Source organism: Leucoraja erinacea, chromosome 10, assembly GCF_028641065.1.
Source record: "Leucoraja erinacea ecotype New England chromosome 10, Leri_hhj_1, whole genome shotgun sequence".
Classification (NCBI taxonomy): Eukaryota; Metazoa; Chordata; class Chondrichthyes; order Rajiformes; family Rajidae; genus Leucoraja; species Leucoraja erinaceus.
Window position 1 is genome coordinate 26,913,584 of NC_073386.1, and position 25,230 is coordinate 26,938,813.

At 39.9% G+C, this 25,230-nt stretch overlaps 1 protein-coding gene across 5 annotated transcripts in view; it reads right to left on the reverse strand.

The window, feature by feature from the left end:
* Nucleotides 1–25,230, reverse strand: part of elavl4 (ELAV like neuron-specific RNA binding protein 4) — a 100,830-nt gene that overhangs the window by 25,140 nt on the left and 50,460 nt on the right. For all 5 annotated transcript variants that reach the window (XM_055641805.1, XM_055641808.1, XM_055641806.1 and 2 more), the window contains exon 3: nt 2,517–2,620. In XM_055641805.1, the coding sequence (XP_055497780.1) occupies nt 2,517–2,620 (104 nt within the window). The remainder of the gene's footprint in view (nt 1–2,516; nt 2,621–25,230) is intronic.

The following is a 25,230-nucleotide window of genomic DNA, read 5'->3' on the forward strand; positions in this document are numbered from 1 at the left end:
TTAGAATAATTGGTACTACTTTTGTGTTATCACATATCTATCCATTTATGAAATTAGTAAATTCATGCTGTCCATCTTATTTCCAAAAACTCCACGTATTTACTTTATAAATTAATGGATGATAATTTCACAAAGATAATTCAATTTTTGAAGGCAGAAATATTTTAGAATTGAGGTCGAGATCCACATGATGGTAAGTAAAAGAGTAAAACCGTTTGAATAGTGGCAGACATTTGTTGGGCCATAGTAAGCCCTTGAAAACATCTAGTCGAATGTGTCTAGCATATTCCCTGGTCATTGCAAATAGCCTCAGGTGTGCTTTTGATATATATGGCAGTACCAGTAACAATGCCACAAATTAAATGGTGAACTTTGCCCAAAGTTGGCCTCTGGTACATTTAACACGTGTAAAACAGTTATAATCATCTAGAAACTAGATTTTGCTCAATTTTGGTCCATTAAATGTTAGTTACATTTCGTCTTAACATCAATTGGGCATTATCCCAAATAAAAACGATCGCAAATTGGGACATACTTGCTTTATTCATCCAAGATGTAATAAAATCCCATCTCCGCAATTAAGCATGCAGCTGGCATGACATCCGGAAACTGACTCATGGGATATTATTCAGTGGTTTAAAGATATCTCTCCATGATAGCCATAGATGGGGGATCATGGAAAATGAAATATAGCTGTAGCGGACATTGAGTATATAGATACACAGAACAGGACAGCACAGGATCAGGTCCTGTCAGCATGTCATCTGGGGACTTACCCAATAGCAACTACTCCCAATGTACCCTCCATAGCTCCTGCCTAATGACATTGTCATCTGCCTTGCCCCAATTAAGTACCTGCCACCAACATCCAGACCTATTCCTATTCAAAACTAGCTTAAAACTTGTGGTCACTATCTCCAAAATGCTTTCACCGTAACACCAGTCACCTGGAAAGGCTTGTTTTCCAATACATGGTCCAGTATGGTCTCTCCTTGAGTTGGACTATCCACAAACTGTTTAAGGAAACTTTCTTGGTTACTTAGATGGCCACTTTCCATTTGGATGATCGAGTGTCGTGCTTTGGCTGGTGACAGCTTCAGAGCCACAGATTCGGGTATTTGTGAGATAAAGGTATCAGTGAAAAGATACTTTGATTTGTGTTTTAGATTGCTGAAAATCAAATTTTAATACTTTTTCATATTTCAATAATATAAAAATGGGTCCCATTAAATCATGCACATTTCTCTATTTTCAGTCTTATGTTTTGCGTGATTGCTTCATTGAGATAAGAATGATCTGATCTAATTTTTGTTGTTAAGTAATTAATGGGCATATTAATGACAACATGTGTAAAAAAAACGATGACGTGCCAATTACACCTGCAGTAGGATGAATCACAATGGTAAATACCTGGTTTGACCTTGAATACAACAGGACAAGGGCATAAACACTTCAAAAGTGTGCAATGCTTTACTTAAATCCGATAACATGGCTGTACATAAGCTTAAGTAACAGTACATTTTCCATCTAGTTATGTTGTGATATAGCCTAATTACCTCTTCCTCCTAGCCTCATGCTTCCAGAGATATTCCTTTTAAACATAGAAACATAGAAATTAGGTGCAGGAGTAGGCCATTCGGCCCTTCGAGCCTGCACCGCCATTCAATATGATCATGGCTGATCATCCAACTCAGTATCCCGTACCTGCCTTCTCTCCATACCCTCTGATCCCCTTAGCCACAAGGGCCACATCTAACTCCCTCTTAAATATTGTATTATTCCTCTCTCTCCATCTCTGCAACTTAAATCTAGCTTGTTTTTATCACCTTCCCAGTTCTGATGAAAGGGCTGAAATGTTAATTGGTTCTCTTTTCAGACACAACCTAATCTTCTGAATACTTCCACTATTTTCTGTTTTTATAGGTTACCAACACATACCCACACACCACGTTCCTTGACATTCAATCTACTCCACCCCATATAATAACAAATTCCTCCAATGAAAATCTGAATCTCCCATTCCTCAGGCTAATTGTCCACATCTTAGTTATGAACTGAAGGAAATCACTGAACAATTTTTTTAAATTAAAAAGTGAAAATGTGAAGTATTTGATTTTAATATCTAACCCGCTGTTCATTTCAAAAGATATAATTTTCACACTGGAAACTGCTCAAATCAATTGTATCCGCCAATAAAGAAAACACTATCTGAGGTTAACAAAATCTGGGCAACAGCTAGCTACAAATGTATACCGCTTTCTGCAGGGGAGTTTCTGATCTTGCATAATGGCAATAATGTGGGTGATATTGATTCAACTGCTTATTACACATTTCTTCAATTTTTATTTCTACTGAGGTGTATACTGTGAACTGAATAAATATCAGCCATTTCATTTTTCAGAGCAAAGTTAAAATTACTTTGTATGATGTAAGATTCAGACAAAGCAATATTTTCATCTAATCAAACATTTGTTACGCAATGTAAAAAGTAATGCTTAAAAAGAATTGCGTCTTACCTTTATGGTTTTGGTCTGAAGTCTAAGTCCATTTAAAGTATTAATTGCTTTTTCTGCATCCTTTGGATCGACATAATTCACGAAACCATATCCCAAACTTTGCCCTATTTAAGAGGAATTGTAGATGGCCAAGCTTTAGTTTCTGAAAAATGAAGTATTAAAACACTGCAACTCACCAAGAACAATTTTGGTTCCTGAAAGAAGTGAAACAATCTTTAGTTGTTTTAGTAATGTATCACCAACCACCAATCTGCACCCCACCTACCAACTTCATCTTAATATGATCAAAGGACCAACTTTATAATAAAACTAACGTAATAGACAAAGGTGCAAGAATTTATTTGTAGTTATGAATATTTCATGGATTCAAAATTAAACGTACCAAAATATTTGTTGCAATATCAACATTAAGATCATAGTATAATCAAAAAATCCTTTTTAAAGTCAAAACATAAAGCATACTTAGATTATCAATGAATATTTTGTTTCATTGATACCTTTTTAAAATTGCCATGCTTGCACCATAGGAGGCAACATGGATAAAAATGGTAGGTAGACACAAAATGCTGGAGTAACTCAGTGGATGAGGCAGCATCACTGAAGAGAAGGAATGGGCAACGTTTCGGGTTGAGACCCTTCTTCAGACAAATGTCAGGGGAGAAGGCGGGACAAAAATAGAATGTAGGTGGAGACAGTAAGACTAGTGGGAGAATTGGGAACGGGATAGAGAGAAAAGGCAAGGGCTATCTGAAGTTAGAGAAGTCAATGATCATACCGCTGGGGTGTAAACTACCCAAGCGAAATATGAGGTGCTGTTCCTACAATTTGCGCTGGGTCTCACTCTGAAATGAAGGAGGATCAGGACCGAAAGGTCAGATTGGGAATGGGAGGGGGAGTTGAAGTGCTGAGCCACCGGGAGATCAGGTAGGTTAAGACGGACTGAGCGGAGGTGTGCAGTGAAACGATCGCCAAGCCTGCACTTGGTCTCGCTGATGTAGAGAAGTTGACACCTGGAACAGCGGATACAGTAGATGGGGTTGGAGGAGGTGCAAGTGAACCTCTGCCTCACCTGGAAAGACTGTTTGGGTCCTTGGATGGAGTCAAGGGGGGAGGAAAAGGGACAGGTGTTGCATCTCCTGCAGTTGCAGGGGAGACTACATGGGAAGCGGGTAGTTTGGGTGGGAAGGGACGAGTTGACCAGGGAGTTTCGGAGGGAACGGTCTCTGCGGAAAACAGAAAGGGGTGGAGATGGGAAGATGTGGCCAGTAGTGGGATCCCGTTGGAAGTGTCGAAAATGTCGGAGGATTATATGCTGTATGCGATGGCTGACGGGGTGGAAGGTGAGGACAAGAGAGACTCTGTCCTTGTTACGAATGGGGGGTGAGGGAGTAAGAACGGAGCTGCGGGATATCGAGGAGAGCCTCATCTATGATGGAAGAGGGGAACCCTCGTTTCCTAAAGAATGAGGACATCTCTGATGCCCTGGTATGGAACACCTCATCATGGGCGCAGAAGCAGCGTAGTCCGTCTTAACCTATTCCCAATCTGACCTTTCTGTCCTGAGCCTCCTCCATTGTCAGAGTGAGGCCCAGTGCAAATTAGAGGAACAGCACCTTTTATTTCGCTTGGGTAGTTTACACCCCAGTGGTATGAACATTGACTTTTCTAACTTTAGATACCCCTTGCCTTCTCTCTCTATTCACTTCCTCATCCCAGTTCTCCCACTAGTCTTACTGTCTCCGCCTACATTCTATATTTGCCCCGTCCCCTCCCATGACATCAGTCCGAAGAAGGGTCTCGATCCAAAACATCGCCCATTGCTTTTCTCCAGAGATGCTGCCTCACCTGCTGAGTTATTCCAGCATTTTGTGTCTACCTACAATTTAAACCATCAACTGCAGTTCTTTCTTACACATGAATAAAAATGGTAATAAATCCATTTTTAACTGGCCCTTAAATTGAAATTGGGTGGCATCAGTAGTAAAGTTCCTGAGTTTACTGCATCACTCAAATTCCTATTTGAACATCAGAAATCCAGAGCAGTATAATTTAATCCATGAATATATAGTTGCTACAGTATGAGTAGGACTAAGTCACCTGATTGGTGTGTTTGCTCCAATATCAGCACAAAGAACTGGCACAGCTTAATGCCTGACCTACTGTATATTGAACTGGCTTGGTGCCAGAGGGTAGTAGAATACCAAAGCATGCACCCCACTGACAATATGATGATATCTAAAAATAAAAACTCATGGTTTCATTTCATTGTTTTGCTTGCACATCTTGCAAATGAAATCATTAAATTATATTGCACAAAAGGAGAATTAGTGTCTAATCATGCCTGCAATGACTGTTATAGACCTGATCACTTGGACATGCTATTCTTCTCTTTTCCCCTGACAAGTATAAATTCAATACTTTTTTAAAAATGCTACTGGATGTTCTTATACCATCTTCTTTCGATTGAGCTTTTGAGATTACACCAACTCATTCCATTAAAAACATCTTATGTTCTTTGTTCTTGTGGTAGATACTTTAAATTGTGTTGACCTGTTATCACATTCAGCTCAGAAGTATATAATCCTGTATTTTTACGAACTTACAGAAATCTTGTTTATCTTGTATTCGGATAAGGGGGAGAATGCGAGCCAGGGCAGTTTACTGTTCTGGATGTCAGATGTGGGAGGTCATGGAGTCTGAGTGCCCTCCAGACGTCCACATCTGCACCAGGTGCGTTGAGATGGGGCTCCTAAGGGACCATGTTAGGAACCTGGAGCAGCAACTCGATGACCTCTGTCTGCTCAGGGAGAGCGAGGAGGTCATAGAAAGGAGTTCCAGGGAGGTGGTCACTCCAAGACCACGGGTGAGAAAACTGGGTCACAGTTAAGAAGGGCAATGGGCAGAGGCAGGGACTGGTGAGTACCCCGGTGGCTGTACACCTTGAAAATAAGTACTCATGTTTGAGGAAGGGTGGGGGAGACAGCCTACCTGGGGGCAGCGACAGCGGCCGGGCCTCTGGCACAAATACCAGTCCTGTTGCTCAGAAGGGTAAGGAAAAGAAGAGGAGGGCAATTGTAATAGGGGACTCTATAGTCAGGGGGTTGGATAGGCGATTCTGTGGACGCAGACAGGAGACCCGGATGGTGGTTTGCCTTCCTGGTGCCAGGGTCAGGGATGTGTCTGAACGTGTCCAAGAAATCCTGAAATGGGAGGGAGAGGAGCCTGAGGTTGTGGTACATATAGGTACCAACGACATAGGTAAAAAAAGAGAAGAGGTCCTGAAAGAAGAATTTAGGGAGTTAGGTAGAGAGTTAAGGAGAAGGACTGCAAAGGTAACAATCTCAAGATTACTGCCTGTACCACGCGACAGTGAGAGTATGAATGGAGCGAGGTGGAGGATAAATGAGTGGATGAGGGACTGGTGCAGTGGGTATGGATTCAAGTTTCTGGATCAATGGGACCTCTTTTGGGGAAGGTGCGACCTGTACAGAAAGGACGGGTTGCACTTGAACTCGAGGGGGACCAATATCCTGGCGGGGAGATTTGCAAAGGCTACTGGGGAGACTTTAAACTGGTATGGTTGTGGTGAGGGACTCAAATTGGGAAAGCTAGCAGTCAGTGTGTGAGGCAGGAGGCGGAATGGTAGCACTCTGACCCAAAATGTAGGGGAGAGAGAAGAAAAAGACAATAAACAGAGAATAAGAGAGGGTGGGTTTCTTAAATGTGTATATTTTAATGCTAGGAGCATTGTAAGAAAGGTGGATGAACTTAGAGCCTGGATTGACACCTGGAAGTATGATGTTGTGGTGATCAGTGAAACATGGTTGCAGGAGGGCTGTGATTGGAAACTAAATATTCCAGGATTTCGTTGCTTCAGGTGTGATAGAATTGGAGGGGCAAGAGGTGGAGGTGTTGCATTGCTTATCAGGGAAGATATTACAGCAGTGCTTTGGCAGGATAGATTAGAGGGCTCGTCTAGGGAGGCTATTTGGGTGGAACTGAGAAATGGGAAAGGGGTAGCAACACTTATAGGGGTGTATTATAGACCGCCAAATGGGGAGCGAGAATTGGAAGAGCAAATATGTAAGGAGATTGCAGATATTAGTAGTAAGCACAAGGTAGTGATTGTGGGAGATTTCAATTTTCCACACATAGACTGGGAAACACATTCTGTAAATGGGCTGGATGGGTTGGAGTTTGTAAAATGTGTGCAGGATAGTTTTTTGCAGCAATACATAGAAGTACCTACTAGAGAAGGGGCGGTGCTGGACCTCCTGTTAGGAAATGAGACGGGTCAGGTGGCAGAGGTATGCGTTGGGGAACAGTTCGGGACCAGTGATCACAATACCATTAGTTTCAATATAATTATGGAGAGGGTCAGAACTGGACCTAGGGTTGAGATTTTTGATTGGAGAAAGGCTAACTTTGAGGAGATGCGAAAGGATTTAAAAGGAATAAATTGGGACAGTTTGTTTTATGGGAAAGATGTGGAAGAGAAATGGAGGACATTTAAAGGTGAAATTTTAAGAGTACAGAATCTTTATGTCCCTGTTCGGTTGAAAGGAAATAGTAAAAATTGGAAAAAGCCATGGAGTAAATGAGGTGCTTGATGAGTATAAAGAATGTAAAAAGAATCTTAAGAAATAAATTAGAAAAGCTAAAAGATATGAGGTTGCTTTGGCAAGTAAGGTGAAAGTAAATCCAAAGGGTTTCTACAGCTAAATTAATAGCAAAAGGATAACGAGGGATAAAATTGGTCCATTAGAGAGTCAGATTGGACAGCTATCTGCAGAGCCAAAAGAGATGGGGGAAATATTGAACAATTTATTTTCTTCGGTATTCACCAAGGAGAAGGATATTGAATTATGTGAGGTAAGGGAAACAAGTAGAGTAGCTATGGAAACTATGGGATTCAAAGAAGAGGATGTACTGACACTTTTGAGAAATATAAAAGTGGATAAGTCTCCGGGTCCTGACAGGGTATTCCCTAGGACATTGAGGGAAGCTAGTGTAGAAATAGCAGGGGCTATGACAGAAATATTTCAAATGTCATTAGAAACGGGAATAGTGCCGGAGGATTGGCGTACTGCGCATGTTGTTCCATTGTTTAAAAAGGGGTCTAAGGGTAAACCTAGCAATTATAGACCTGTTAGTTTGACGTCAGTGGTGGGCAAATTAATGGAAAGGATACTTAGAGATAATATATATAAGCATCAGGATAAACAGGGTCTGAATAGGAACAGTCAACATGGATTTGTGCCTGGAAGGTCATGTTTGACTAATCTTGAATTTTTTGAAGAGGTTACTCAGGAAATTGATGAGGGTAAAGCAGTGGATGTTGTATATATGGACTTCAGTAAGGCCTTTGACAAGGTTCCTCACGGAAGGTTGGTTAAGAAGGTTCAATTGTTGGGTATTAATGGTGGAGTAGCAAGATGGATTCAACAGGGGCTGAATGGGAGATGCCAGAGAGTAATGGTGGATGGTTGTTTGTCAGGTTGGAGGCCAGTGACTAGTGGGGTGCCACAGGGATCTGTGTTGGGTCCACTGTTGTTTGTCATGTACATCAATGATCTGGATGATGGTGTGGTAAATTGGATTAGTAAGTATGCAGATGATACTAAGATAGGTGGGGTTGTGGATAATGAAGTAGATTTTCAAAGTCTACAGAGAGATTTATGCCAGTTGGAAGAGTGGGCTGAAAGATGGCGTTTAATGCTGATAAGTGTGAGGTGCTACATCTTGGCAGGACAAATCAAAATAGGATGTACATGGTAAATGGTAGGGAATTGAAGAATGCAGGTGAACAGAGGGATCTGGGAATAACTGTGCACAGTTCCCTGAAAATGGAATCTCATGTAGATAGGGTGGTAAAGAAAGCTTTTGGTGTGCAGGCCTTTATAAATCAGAACATTGAGTATAGAAGTTGGGATATAATGTTAAAATTGTACAAGGAATTGGTGAGGCCAATTCTGGAGTATGGTGTACAATTTTGGGCGCCTAATTATAGGAAGGATGTCGACAAAATAGAGCGAGTACAGAGGAGATTTACTAGAATGTTGCCTGGGTTTCAGCAACTAAGTTACAGAGAAAGGTTGACCAAGTTAGGACTTTATTCTTTGGAGCGCAGAAGGTTAAGGGGGGACTTGATAGAGGTCTTTAAAATGATGAGAGGGAGAGACAGAGTTGACGTGGATAAGCTTTTCCCACTGAGAGTAGGAAAGATTCAAACAAGGGGACATGACTTGAGAATTAAGGGACAGAAGTTTAGGGGTAACATGAGGGGGCACTTCTTTACTCAGATAGTGGTGGCTGTGTGGAATGAGTGAAGGTGAAGGTGGTGGAGGCAGGTTCGTTTTTATCATTTAAAAATAAATTGGATAGTTATATGGACGGGAAAGTGATGGAGGGTTATGGTCTGAGCGCAGGTATATGGGACTAGGGGAGAATACGTTTTCGGCACGGACTAGAAGGGTCGAGATGGCCTGTTTCCGTGCTGTAATTGTTATATGGTTATATCAAGCAATGCCATGGCATTTGTTAAACCATTTTGCTTCCTATTCACAGTATAATTCAAGGGTCAACCAACTTTTAATGAGTTCTTATCGTTTTAAAGGCTCTATGGTAATATAAGCATTTGAATAACCAATTATATCATTTTTGGTGAATTATCTTGTATATCATGCTTGCAAAACAAAATTATGTATTAAAAATATTGAATAAGATATTAAAGAAATGTTTTGGATAGCTGTAAACTGGAAACTAGAAGTGAAGGTAAATTTAAAGTCTTCTAATTTGTCATCTAATATTCAATATGTAAAGTGTCATATTTTCAGTAAAATGTGTAGGAAGGAACTGTAGATGCCGGTTTATACTGAAGATAGACACAAAATTCTGGAGTAACTCAGCGGGTCAAGCAGCATCTCTGGAGAAAAGAAATAGGTGATGTTTCAGGTCGGACCCTTGAAGTCTGAAGAAGGGCTCCGACCCGAAACGTCATCTGTTCCTTTTCTCCAGAAATGCTGTCTGACTCACTGAGTTACTCCAGCATTTTATGTGTATTTTCAGTAAAGTTTGCTATAAAATATAACAGGTTTAGTTGAGGCAGAAATCATATATAATTACTATTATTTTCAATAAAAATATTTTATGCACTTTATATTAAGGTTGTTTCACCACTTAACAGATAAATCACCATGTATGCATTGCAAGGAAATCGTGTGAAGAAACTAACCAAGCACTAGCCGTACTGTTAGATATATTAATTCAGTACTGATTAATGAAAATAGTTGCAACACATTTCAATAAACCAATTTTACTTATTTATAATCAAATTGTTATATTACAAACATATTAATGTTTATTATAAATAGACCGGAATGCAACATATGAAATCAGTTTTTCAATTCCAACAACAGTTTAGAAATACATTTTTCTAAACCTACCAGTACTTTTTATATAAATTGTACCAATGAAACACATGGAGACAGGAAAAAGGCAGTAAAACAAGGCAGATTTATTCGTACCAACTGTCTGTATTTAAAAAAAAATGATAAAATGGTATCTTATGTTGAGCCTTTTGACAATACTTTCACAATCACAATAATACTTTATTAGCCAAGTGTGTTTTGCAACATACGAAGAATTTCATTTGCTAAGCCAGTCATACGAATAAAAAGCAACAGAACACACATAACACATTTTACATAAACATCCACCACATTCCTCACTGTGATGGAAGGCAAAAAAAAGGTCAATCTCTTCCCTTTGCGCTCCCACGTTCGGGCGCCTCGAGCCCTCGTTGACGGGACGATCTTGACTCCTGTAGCTGGCGATGTTTGGGCCCTCCTCATCGGGGCGATCAACTCCTGCATCGGGGGATGTAAACTCCCCTGCGCCAGGGCTGGTCGAACCTTCCGCCATATTGGAGCTTCCCGACTAGCCTCTCCCGAGACTGCGAGCTCTCGATGTAAAGTCTGCAGGCCGCGGGTTGGAACAATAGGGCAAGTGTAAGGGATCGATTCCGATGTTAAGTCTACGCCCCGCAGTGGGGCCCAAAGTCAGTCCGAGGAGGTCTCCAGCTCCATCGATGGTAGGCCGCAGAGCGACCGGAGCCACGATCTGGAAAGTAATCGCATCTCCGGCAAGGTAAGAAACTGAAAAAAAAAGTTTCCTCCGTCCCCCACCCACTCCTCCCCACATAAAACAAACTGGAGAACATTTACACAAATTTTTAACACACAGCAAAAATTAAAAAAAGGACGGAAAAAACAGAGACTGTTGGCGGGGCTGCCAATCATGCGGAGCCCCCGGTGGTATACTTTTAATGCATTAGAGAAATTCTTTCTGAATAAGTAATTTCTCAAAATAATTACAGATATAAAACCTGAAGAAGGGTTTCGGCCCGAAACGTTGCCTATTTCCTTCGCTCCATAGATGCTGCTGCACCCGCTGAGTTTCTCCAGCTTTTTTGTGTACCGTCTAATTTTAACCTCTCTAATTTAAACAGCTCTCTGCTCAAGAAAGGTAAACTTGCAATTGAGGGAGCAGCAAACATTCACCTGATGGCTTTTTGGGATGGCAGCTTTATTGTACAAAGAAACGTTAAGTGGAGGGTAGACACAAAATGCTGGAGTAACTCAGTGGGTGAGGCAGCATCTCTGGAGAGAAGGAATGGGCGAAGTTTCGGGTCGAGACCCTTCTACGGTCTGATCTGGGCGACGTTTCGGGTCGAGACCCTTCTTCAGACTGACCTCAGACTTAAGTGGACCGACCTGGCTTGAGCTTAAAAGAATCAGAGGTGATCACACAGCGAAGTTCAAAATGTACATGGGGTTGACAGGGTAGTTGCATGGATGAGGCTTCCATTGGCTGGAGTGTCTAGGAGGTTGTGGTCTCAACATAAAGAAAAGCCATTTAGTATTTTACATCTAAAGGAGAGTGAAACTTTATAATTTTCGATACCCAAGGGCTACAGAGGCTCCGTCATGGTGTCCTTTCAAGACAGAAATCAAAAATTTTTAGATTCAAGTCATATATGGTGGAGGAAGGTGGCAATTATATTTATCATGACACAGACGGAAACCATTTTCCCCTTCAAAGCCGCTGCCAACTCCCAGTGGAGCAATCCCAACAGTCATAAAACACAAGAAGATACCTGAAACATGAAATTAAAGTGACGAGTGGAAAGTCCAGGATTGGGGATGTGTAACAATTGGGGGTGGGGGGAGGCAGTCAACCCCACAACAGAAGAGGGAGGAGGAGTTGTACAGTTTGATAGCCACAGGGAAAAAAGATCTCCTGAGGCGTTCTGTGCTGCATTTTGGTGGAATCAGTCTGTTGCTGAAGGTGCTCCTCGGGTTGACCATTGTTTCGTGGAGGGGGTGAGTTGTATTGTCCAAGATGCTCTGCAGTTTGAAGACTATTTAAAGAGTCAATAGAGTTTAACTGTCATATGTTCCGAAATGGAACAATGAAATTCTTACTTGCAGCATGTTTGTAAACTCAGAATTCGACAACATAACAAACAAACCAAAAAAGTTCAATAAATAAAAAAAACAAATATAGTGCAAAACAAAAGCCCAAAGTCCCTAATGCAATCAGTTCATAGTTTGAAGTTTAGTTGGTGTTTAATGTTCAATAGCCTGATGCTTGTTAGGATGGTATTCCTGCACCAGGAGGTCACGTTTTTTTAAACTTCTATGCCTTCTTCCCGGTGGCAGGAGTGAAATGGGAAAATGGCCAGGGTGGTGTGGATCCTTGATAAGGCTGATTGCCTTTTTGAGGTAGCACCTTCTATAAATTGCATCAATGGTGGGGTGGTCCATATCCGTGATGGACAGGGCAGTATACGATTAGTCGAACCAGGCCATGATGCAACCAACCAACATGTTATCTACCATACACCTGTAGAAGTACAAGAAAATATTTGTCGACTTACAGGATCTTCCCAATCCTCTAAAGAAGTAAGGGGCATTGATCGGCCTTCTTTATGACTGCATCAATATGCTGGGTCCTAGACAGATCTTCTGCGATATGCACGCCCAGGAATTTGAAGCTGGTGTCTTGCACATATCCATCAATTCCCTTTTGAGTCTTTTTGTAATTACACCAAAGTGCAATTTACTATAGACAAGTTCCAGTCAGTATGTCTTTGGCATGTGGGATGAGAGGGCAAGGTGGAAATAGAGCATGGGCGGGGGAAGAGGAAGATGTGGGAGAGGAGAGAGAGAAAATGTTTGAACTCCATACAAACCTCATGCCCGCAAATGAAGATTCAGGATCAAACTCAATCCTGGGTCGTTAAGCGGTGGTGCAGCAACACTGACTGTTGCAGAACCATACCTTCCTGTAATAGAATATCAGCCATGTTCTTATAGAATGGAGGTCAACTCCTGCTTTCATTTCTTATCTTTTTAAATGTAGCTGGAGTTACAGTCAATTTCAGACCACTACCATGCGCCAAGTGGAAAGCATTTTCTTCTTATCTCCTCCAGTCCTACTATTTACTTTAAATCTGTGCTCACTGAATTTTGATCATTTGGCTAATTCATTTTGGTCCTTCATGGCTAATTCATTTAGGCCCCTCATTTGTCATATACCTCAATAAAGTTTCACCTCAGCTTCTTAAGTTAAAATAAAACAACTACAGCAGCAACAAACATGTGCGGCACAGTGGCGCAGCAGTAGAGTTGCTGCCTTACAGCACCGCAGACTCGGGTTCGATCCCAACTGTGGGTGCTGTCTGTACGAATTTGTACGTTCTCCCTGTGACCGCTTGAGTATTCTCCGAGATCTTCGGTTTCCTCCCACACTCCAAAGACGTGCAGGTTTGTAGGTAAATTGGCTTGGTAAATGTATAAATTGTCCCTAGTGTGTGTAGGATGATAGTGTTAATGTGCAGGGATCGCTGGGCGGTGCGGACTCGGTGGGGCCAAAGGGACTGTGTCTGCGCTGTATCTTTAAACTAAACTATCCAATCTTTCTGCATGGCTGGAATGTTCCTTGTAAATCTTATGGAAATTAAGTAATTAAAATCAAAGCAGTTTCCCTAATTCTAAAGACCTCTGGGATCACAAAGTACATTTTTATTGATACCCAGATATTTGATAATTAAACTGTTATGTCTGTTTGTGAATAATATTAACATTTTATGACTATTAATGGGTTATAAAATATGTACACACGAGACTGCAGATGCTGGAATCTTCAGCACAAATAAAATGCTGGAGGAACTCAGTGGGTCAGGCAGCATCTGTGGAGTTAATGGAAAGGTGATGGTTTGGATCCCTTATGCATAGTTATGTTCCTTGAACAATAAAGTGTCCTATTCTGCATGCAGTATGACACAAGTTACAATCAAGCTTTGGCTGATAATTGGCAGAATAACATTCATGCAACATTGCATCATTAAAATCTATCAATGAGCCCAATATCAACTAGGATTGATTTGAAAGTAATTTACATCAACCATACAAATACTCTTGCAGGAAGCAGTTCAACCTGAATCCCATAACCTTCATCTCCCAGCAACTACAAAACATGCGTTAGTATGGAATTTGCCTACATGGACAATGAGGAACGATAGCTACGTTTACAACTAGATCAAGATTGCTTGCGAATGTGGGCCAAGGAATAGCAAATGCAATTTAACTTTAAACAGTGTGAGATGTTGTACGTTAAACCAGGGCAGGACCTGCCCAGTAATTGGTAAATTCCTGAAGAGCATGGTAGAACAGATAAATCTATAGTATAGATGCATATTCCCTTGAAAATAGTGATTCAGGTGGACAAAATGCCAAAAAGGGCATGTGCAAAGGTATTGAGTACAAAAGTTAGGACATCGTGATGCAGATTTACAAGTTGTTAGGTAGACCATACTTGAAATACTGTGTGGAGTAGTGGAGGGTGGTAAATTGGAAAGGTTGCATAAACGATTCACCAAGATATTGTTGGGACATGTGGGCTTGAGTTATAGGGATAGGCTTGGATTTTTTTTTCTTTGGAGTGTAGGAAGCTAAGAGATGACCTTATTGAAATCTACAAAATCGAGAGGGTCTTGGATAAAGTTAATGTACATGAAATTATTTCCAGGGTAGAAGATTCTAAAATTAGAGGTCAAAGGCTTAAAGTGAGGAGGGACCTCAGGGGCATCTATTTCAGTTAAAGAGTAATCCGAATCTGGAATGAGCTGTAGGAGAAAGCTCTAGAAGTGGATACAATTACAACTTTTAAGAGACATTTGGACAGTTATATGGATAGAAAAGATTTAGAAGGCTCTGAGCCAAATGTGACTTGCCCAAAATGCCAACTTGGTTAGCATAGACAAGTTAGGCCAAGTGCTTCCATGCTGTATAGCTTTATGACTCGGTGTAGATATAACATCCAGGATGCTCAACATGATCCGGCAGTTTATTCCTCAGCTTCCCCTTATACATTCATGCTTAATAGATAATGAGGGAGATTTTTTTCAGTGGGTCCTTATAGTCTGAAATGTTCTCTTTAGGAATGTTACAAGGTAGATTCAACTACAGGTTTCAAATGGGAACTGCACGTATAAAGTTAACATTGCAATGATATGTGGAAATAGTCAGCAGTGGGGATAATTGGATAGATCTCAAAATGCCATCATAGCCACATTGGACTGCTTGACCTCTTCTTGCTGTATGATTTTATGTTCACTAACAACCTGTGGTTGCAGTGTGTATCATCTAATAGCCACAGGATGTATTGTAGCACAATGCAAAATTTCCCCTTCAACATTCACTCACTGGAATGGAAATTTAAGGAATGGGGAATATAGTTGTATGTATTTCCATTATGCAAATATAAGCAGTACACCAGGGCAACGTATGAAATGTGTAGAAAAATATTGATCTACATACAATACTGCTAAGAAGAACACAAAAGAGAAAAAAAAACAAAGTGCAGGTGTAACTCAGTGGGTCAGGCAGCATCTCTGGAGAATATGGATAAATGATGTTTTGGATTGGGACCCTTCTTCAGATTAAAATTGGAACCCGTGTTAAATGGTAGCACACGTCATGATTTAAAGTAACACTTTACAAAAATTATTTAACAATTTCAGATAGCTGTTATGTTCTGTACTATATTCTGTGATGCAACAAAATTGTTACAATTAAAACACAACAAATTGGTGCAGATGATTGAATAAGTAAATAATAGGCAGCAATAACATCTGTTTCTCATTTTTCATTTGTCATGCCAATAAATATTTTAATTTTTGTTCAATGTAATAATCGTACATCGAACGGTATTAAAAGTAAAAGCAACAGGCTGTCAAACAGATACCCATTTGAATCAATTTCATTAAGCCTAGAGAATGAAATTATTAAAACAATAAACAGCGATCATCTTTAAAAAATAATGCTCTCTTGGATTCCCTCATTTGACTTCAGTAGTCACCAACAAAAGGTAATATATCTCTTTTTTTCTTTAATACAATATTTTTGTTCTCATTTAATTTCTTAATCACATCTAGCTAAATTTCAAATATCTGCACTGTTGAATCAGCAAACTACAAGTATTATTGTACATACAAATATGTTAAAGGTGATGCCGTGCAGTTTACCCACAAATGTTCTGGGGGCTTTATCATGGATTATACATATTTAACATCCAACTTTTAGATTTGCACATGTCGCCAAGCTCACCCACATGATGTCCTACCATGACTGTTGGGTTTCAATTATTGTAAGAAGTAGTGGGTAGACCTGATCTGAAGGATGCTGGAACACACAGGTGCAGGCAACCTGCTTCATACGACACTGTAACCGCGGAGTTGGGAGAGGATCAGAGTAGTCAAGCCCCATCCCTGCCAAAAAAGGAGCCCAAATTCAAAATGCTGAAAAACCTGATGCCTTGTTGCATCAGGTCCAAATTCATTGTTCTTTTCTGAAATGGCCGATAAATCCCCAGGGCCAGATAGGCTGCGTCTCAGAGTTCTTAAGGAAGTAGCCAGCAATAGTGGATGCATTAGTGATGCATTAGTGATAATTTTTCAAAACTCTTTAGATTCTGGAGTAGTTCCTGAGGATTGGAGAGTAGCTAATGTAACCCCACTTTTTAAAAAGGGAGGGAGAGAGAAAACAGGGAATTACAGACCAGTTAGTCTAACATCAGGGAAAATGCTAGAGTCAGTTATTAAAGATGGGATAGCAGCACATTTAGAAAGTGGTGAAATCATTGGACAAAGTCAGCATGGATTTATGAAAGGTAAATCATGTCTGACGAATTTTATAGAATTTTTCGAGGATGTAACTAGTAGAGTGGATAAGGGAGAACCAGTGGATGTGTTATATCTGGACTTTCAGAAGGCTTTCGACAAGGTCCCACATAAGAGATTGGTATGCAAACTTAAAGCACACGGTATTGGGGGTTCAGTATTGATGTGGATAGAGAACTGTGAGGTTATCCACTTTGGTGGCAAGAACAGGAAAGTAGACTATTATCTGAATGGTGACCGAGATGAGAAAAACATTTTTCACACAGAGAGTGGTGAATCTGTGGAATTCTTTGCCACAGAAGGTAGTTCAGGCCACAGTCAATTGGCTATATTTAAGAGGGAGTTAGTTGTGGCCCTTGTGGCTAAAGGGATCAGGGCGTATGGAGAGAAGGCAGCTACAGGATACTGAGTTGGATGATCAGCCATGATCATATTGAATGGCGGTGCAGGCTCGAAGGGCCGAATGGCCTACTCCTGCACCTATTTTCTATGTTTCTATGCTTCCTTCTGTTAAGGCAAGGTTTCTTGTTGAAGGATTGCACCCTTTCCCCATTGTGTGTCTGAGACACTGCAGCTGCAGTGACGTTAAACGTTTGTCATCTATGTGTAAATGTGTCACACGTATTTGCAGCATAAGATTCAGAATCACACTATGATCTAATGCTGACAACATTAAATGACTGACTTCACAATTCAGTTCAATCACATTGTATGTATAAATTGCAAGACAATTAAATTTCTAGGTTGATTCTTAAAATAAAAATCTATCCAACATATTTCTTTGTCTTTCACACATTACAATTCAGACTGATGTTGCATCCTGACTGTTACACGTTGTGCTACTTATAGAAAATGGTACTGATCATCGGAGGGGTTAACATCTTTCACATGAAGCTATCTTTCATCCAAGGAGTAAAGCACATGAACGATCCATCCAGTTGAACAATAACTGTTGAGAATTGGGCAGCGTGGCACAGCAGTAGAGTTGCTGCCATATAGTTAGTGCCAGAAACCCGGGTTCGATCCCGACTACAGGTGCTGTCTGTAAGGAGTTTGTACGTTCTCCCCGTGATCGCGTGGGTTTTCTCCGAGATCTTCGGTTTCCTCCCATGCTCCAAAGATCTACAGGTTTGTAGGTTGATTGGCTTTGAATAAAATGTAAAATTGTCTTGTGTGTGTGTGTGTGTGTGTGTGTGTGTGTAGGATAGTGTTAATATGCAGGGATCGCTTGTATCTCTAAAAATAAACCACTCCTACACGTGACATCTGCCTCTCACAATAATAGTTGTTGTCCAAACCATCTGATTTACCTTGAGCTCTTTTCAGAAGACCTCAAGGTAAATCAAATTGGTTACGTTTTATTGCTAAGGCTAATCGAGAGAAAAAAAAAAAAAATTCTTCAGAATTCGGGAAAAGAAAATCACTTGTTATTCTGAATATGTAACAAATCTTCAACCACTCTCAGGAACATTTATATATCCTGTTTGAGTTTTTGGCTGAACACATTGCAGATATGAATGTTTTTACACAAACCAAAATATTTTTACAAGGCAAAAAGTATATGGATTGTCTTTTTTTTTATAGTAACCAGTACAATAACACAACATAGAACAGAGACACAAGAAACTGCAGATGCTGGAATCTTGAGCAAAAAAAAGTATTGGAGGATCGCAGTAGCATCTGTGGAGGGAATGGACATTCCCTCAATTTCCTCCATAGATACTCCCTGATCTCCTGCAGTTTTTGCACAACATAGAACAGTTTTCATGGATGAAACAGTATTACAAAAGTATCATTACATATGAAGCATGACACATAACCTCATTTTGTCACAAATATGTACAGGCCTTTCTCTTTTATAGCTTTAAAAATTTGTTTTAAATAAACTGTTGACACAACCCAGACCGTCACTCAAACCAACCTCCCTTTCATTGACTTAATTTACACCTTACGCAGCCTTGACAAGGCCACCAGCATAATCAAAGACGAGTCACGCCTTGGCCACTCCCTCTTCTCCCCTCTCCCATCAGGCAAGAGGTATAATCAGGCAACGTACATGTCCAGATTCAAGCAGTTTCTTCCCAGCTATTGTCAGGCAACTGAACCAACCTACTAACAACTCTAGAAGGCCTGAGCTACTATCTATCTCATTGGAGACCCTCAGACTACCTTTGATCGGACTTTACTGGACTTTATCTTACACTAAACATTATTCACGTTATTCCCTTTATCATGTATTTATACAGTGTGAATGGCTCGATTATATCATGTATTGTTTTTCTGCTGACTGGTTAGGACGCAACAAAAGCTTTTCACTTTACTTCGGAACACATGACAATAAACTAACTCAACTCAAATAGGTGGATAACATAACTAAACAGAATCTGAACTTTTCAGTATTAAAATTTCAATAAGTAAGCAAGATTAGAGTTTGAAAGACTAGCGTGGCGCACATATAACCATATAACAATTACAGCACGGAAACAGGCCATCTCAGCCCTACAAGTCCGTGCCGAACAATTATTTTCCCTTAGTCCCACCTGCCTGCACTCATACCATAACCCTCCATTCCTTTCTCATCCATATGCCTATCCAATTTATTTTTAAATGATACCAACGAACCTGCCTCCACCACTTCCACTGGAAGCTCATTCCACACCGCTACCACTCTCTGAGTAAAGACGTTCCCCCTCATGTTACCCCCAAACTTATGTCCCTTAATTCTGAAGTCATGTCCTCTTGTTTGAATCTTCCCTATTCTCAAAGGGAAAAGCTTGTCCACATCAACTCTGTCTATCCCTCTCATCATTTTAAAGACCTCTATCAAGTCCCCCCTTAACCTTCAGCGCTCCAGAGAATAAAGACCTAACCTATTCAACCTTTCTCATGTGGCTTAAAGGTTCAAGGCAAGTAGTTGATTTGAAATTAATGGGCACCTTTAAATTGGTATTCTAAAAGCTTTCCGCACTCTGGCAATGAGATGGTATTCAGGCCTAACCATCTGTAATTTCTCTTCAACACAGCAAATCCTTTGGAATTCAAAACTGGATTAATCTAGGCCTACTTGCTGTCAGCAGCAAGCTGGCTGTGGCTTACCAGATGGTAAGTAGAAAGTTAGCATTTATAGATTTGTTGGTGTTAATTTGCTCATATGTGCCATCTTGATCCTAAATATCAAGGCTGTATATGGCAGTAGTGACTTGTGCAAAGTGATACCAGTACGTAAGTGGTCGAGAAAAAGCAGATAAGTCCCACACTACAGGTGGATAAAACTGACAGTGTCAACCTTATCAAGAACAATGCCCCCGAATCACTGAAAGTTGAAGTATAGATACTGTCAACAATTAGGAAAACAAACGTACTGTTGGCCTTTATTGCAAAATGATTTAAGTAGTAAGAGTAGAAACTTCCTTTTCCAGGCACATAGGCCCTTATGTGAAAGCACCAGGAATAATGGGCTCTTTACCCAAGGAAGAATATAATTGTGGTAGAAGGAATGCAAAGAGACTTCACTGGATTGCTTCATGGAACAGTGGGTTTGTGATCGGAGGGGAGATAAAGCAAATTGGCCCTAGATAAAGGAATATGGTATTTGTGCAGGGAGGCGACATTAAGATAAAAGATCAGCCACATCTCAGAGAACAGCTTCTCCTGCTTCTATTTATTTTGTTCTATTGAAGCTAGTAATATAAATAAAGACCACATAATTTTATCTAACCTTCACCATTTTTTATGTTTCCAGTAAAATGTAATCCATTTAGGTAACCAAGCTAATCTTGACATAATTGCCAGTGCTTTGCCTACATTTTGCTTGCTTTGCACAGCATTCACTTACGACTTTGTTTTCTCTGATGCACCCATATTCATTTTTAAGTCTCCATATTCCTTTTTAAGTCTTCTGATTGTTGAAATTCGAATGGATTTTGGGTTTTAGTCAACATTATAAATGTATCAAGATACTGTCCTTTTGTTAAACTGAACTCAGAAAGCCCATTGCACATTGACTATGGATACCTGGTGTACACTGCAGCTGCTGTTCTAATAGAGTGGTTACATTGATGGTTCCTATATTAACTATATACCTTCTGACCATTAATCTCAACCCTCTTAATGGTTATTAACAAGTGTCTTAGTATTATCAAAATATAATGGTATAATAATTATACTCTAGTATTACATTCTAATACAGAAATTCCAGGTCTTGAAGAGTAATAAATTTAAAGTCAAAGAAACATGTGGCTCATGACCTGAATATCATTGGTCTACATTCTCATTCCTTGTATGATTTCACACTTTTCTCCAGTAAATTGAATCTGCCACGTATTGTGATTCTTCCGACCCATTTATATTCTCATAGTGATCATCAGGAATTAATCACTATCCCATTCACGGATTCCTACAAATCACAATTTGGTATAATCAACAAATTCTGAAACCTTACTCTGAATTCCTAATTCAATTAATTAATATTTTATCAAATAAAGCAATGACCCTTGCACTGACCATCGCTTTCCACCAAACTCTAAACTGAAAAATATTTACAGGCCATCCCTGTTTTACCACTGTTTCTGTTGTGGAAATTTGCTCTTTTAGAATTCCCAAACCACTACGTAAAAATTTTAGATGTAGAATAAAACTCACTTTAATGGAGCTTGTGTGAAGAAGTAAATATATCAAAACGAAATTCATTATTTTTCAATGTGCTCCTTGTTGCATTTGCAGATGAAGCATTATGTAAAATTAAGATATGGCCTACTTTCTAAGGACGCAACCCTACACTCGTATATTGTGGGGATCACCTGTATTACTTTCCACAAGGAAAGTTACTTATTGGTTTTACTTTCTCACCCAAGGCTGTTTTATCCACCCGTTACTCATTTTATATTCTGCAATGTTCAGTTTTACCGAGCAGCCTTTTACTTGGAGTTTATCGCGGGCAATTATGAGACTGAGGTAATGGAGGAATATGCATCAAATCTAGGGGAAATAAATTAATTTAAGTTGGCAACATGTTTGGCACAGACATCATGAACTGAAGGGTCTGTTCATGTGTTGAAATATTCCATGTTCATTTCAACACATGACATTTACTGTATTCCCTTATCAAACTTCACATATCTCATATCACAGAACTTAGTGACATGGTGTCGGGACATTGAGCTCTCCCTGAATGTCCGCAAGATGCAGGAGATAGTTATTGACTTCAGGAAGCATGGTGGAGTACATGCTCCAATCAGCATCAATGGTGCAGATGTGGAAATGGTTGAGAACTTCAAGTTCCTTGGAGTTAATATTACCAATGATCTGTCGTGGCCAAACACATCAATGCGACAGGCAAGGCGGCACACCAACGCCTCTACTTCCTAAGGAAATTCGACATCTCCAGGACTCTTAGGAACTTCTATAAATGCACCATAGAAAGCATACTGTCAGGTTGCATCACAGCTTAGTTGGGAACAGCGAAGACCGCAAGAATTGCTGAGAGTTGTGGTTGTACGCGAGTCCATAACACAGACCAAACTTCCCACCATAAACTCCATCTATATTTCATGCTGTCTTGGGAAAGCAGCCAACATAATTAAATACTTGTTTCAATCTGGTCATTCCTTCTTCTTACTGCCCCCATCCGGACGAAGGTAGAGAAGCTTGAAAACGCATACCACCAGACACATGAATGCTCCTTCCATAAGCTAGGGTACTGTTCAATTCACCTCTACCCTATTTAGGACATTGGGCTTTGTCTAAGGAACTAATGTGCTACAATACTGTGAACTGTATTCTACACACTGCCTCTTGGCTCTTTCTATTCTACTCGAGTTTGAACTGATTGTATTTATGTATAGTATATCTAAACTGGATGAAGATGATGCAAAACAAAGCATTTCATTGTACCTTGGTGCTTGTGACAATAATAACCCTAAACCTCTACAGACACAAAGTTCTCCAGGTGTTTCTTATTTCTTTTTTCCCCTTGTGGAAAGTATGTAAAGCATCCCCTTTTTAAAGATTACATTACAGTTTTACTTGCCAGTCTTTAGTTTCAATTTAACTTGATCAGATTCCCCATTAACCCATCAATGTAAGTTCTCCCCTATTTAAGAAGTCCTGCTTCAGACGAGAGTATGAATTAAAAATGCCGCAAATGTTCTGGCCAGGCAGTATGTATGGGAGAAAAAGGGTTAATGTTTAAGATCATTGTCACTTCATCAAAGGGTTTTAATGAATAATGAATTAACCTAAAACTCTGTTTTTCTTTGCACAAGCACTGCATGACCTGCTGAGTATTTTCGGCACTTTCAAGTTGCATTTCGTATTTCGATTATTTTACATTTCTAGTATTTCTTGCTCGTCATCTTATTTTAGATTGTTTTTTTTTGCCTTTCTCCATTACTAGTCTAAACATTATCATATGATGATTGTTCAAGAAGGAACTGCAGATGCTGGAAAATCGAAGGTAGACAAAAATGCTGGAGAAACTCAGCGGGTGCGGCAGCATCTATGGAGCGAAGGAAATAGGCAACGTTTTGGCCCGAAACGTTGCCTATTTCCTTCGCTCCATAGATGCTGCCGTACCCGCTGAGTTTCTCCAGCATTTTGTCTATTATCATATGATGATTGCTGTTCTCCTGGTATTAAGTGCTGTCTAATTGAAAATAACCACTCTAATTCCATTTTTGCAATAATCTGCTTTATTGATATATTTGATTGGTATCTCTTATGAAGCCAGTCACGTCACTCTTCATACAAAATCAGCTCAAATATTGGTTCAAGAGGATGGCTCCATCACCATCGAAGAACATTAGGATGAGCAATGAATACTGGCCTTACCAACAATACCCAGTTCCCCAGAAATCAATAAATATGTGAAAATACTTAATGGGTATTATGGCATGTACAATTTCTTACCCCCCCCAGCAAATCTACTTTGCACCGTTCTGAAGTTACAGATCTGTCAGGGAATATATCGGTTTGCATGATTTCAAATGTATTTGTTTGGGTTGCATTTGATGCTCCCTAATGTCCACACTCATCCCTTTAATCTTTCCCAGTGCAAGCAATAACCTCAAAAATCTTGCTTCTACAACCATTCCGTGAAGGGGTACAACGTGTACGTATCCAAGACTTTCTCGTGACGCACCCTGAAACCATGCTCACAGAACCACCCTGATTGTCTTTGACTGCTTGCATGAAAGAAGGCCCGTTTCACTGTTTTTTAAAAGTCTCTTGTAAAAATGATCTAAAATTTAAACATTTCTAAAAGAAAAGAAAAACAATTGTGACCATATTAAAATCTACAATGCCATGAGAACACTACTAAGGAAACCTAGATGGTGTAGTGCTAGTAACATGTTTGTGGCTGCAGGAGTCAGTACTTTAGAAGTTATCCTAAGAGATCATATGTATAAATTCATTGGCAGGATAAATGACTTAAAAATGTAATTATCGCAGCCTTGTTAACCATAAGCTTTAGCATTACACACTACGAATCCCAGTTGTGGAGACACTGGCATCACTGTCTTGTTGTAGGACACAGATCTTTCTTTTTTATTCTAGATTTTAAATCATGTATTGTGTTTTTTGTATACAATTTATGATGTGATATACTAGTGATATACTAAGATTGTATTTTATGGTGTTTTTATATGCAATGTATTTTATGTAATGTCGTCTCTTGAGTCCGAAATAAAGCTTAATAAAAATAAAAAATATAAATAAAAATAAATCAAATAAAAAAAATCCTATTAATTAAGTTTGGTAATTCCATTCTAATGAATAGGACAGCCAAAGTATCTGGCCCCTCATCTCAGTAAGTTGCTGCCTTGGGCTCTATGATCAATCCATGGATAGAGAACGAAACAAGATGTGTATTTTCCAGCTAACTAATAGTGGCATCCAGTCTTAGAAAGGCACCTGAACTAACTGGATAAACAATCATGTCAATAACTGGCTTTGCAGCCCTCAAACTCTTTGGACATTGCAAACTCAAATGGATAAATTTGTTGCTTCCTCCAACATAAATTGTATCTAATTACCTTAATGCATTGGATGTGAAGTCTCATATAATACTGTGCTGTGAAACATTCCCCCCGCCCCCATGTCATTCTCCATGGATGAGACGACTGTCATAGCAGATAAGTTAGACAACAGTGAAAAAAGGTGTAGGGGTTAGCATGTGTTCAGTCTCATCCATAGGTCTGAGTAGAAGTTAGATTTTATTATTGTAACTCCAACAATGAGCACTTGCCCATTGTGCTCTTCTTTTCTTTCATAGAAACATAGAAACTAGGTGCAGGAGGAGGCCCTTCGGCCCTTCGAGCCAGCACCGCCATTCATTGTGATCATGGCTGATCGTCCCCTATTAATAACCCGTGCCTGTCTTCTCCCCATATCCCTTGACTCCACTAGCCCCTCGAGCTCTATCTAACTCTCTCTTAAATCCATCCAGTGACTTGGCCTCCACTGCCCTCA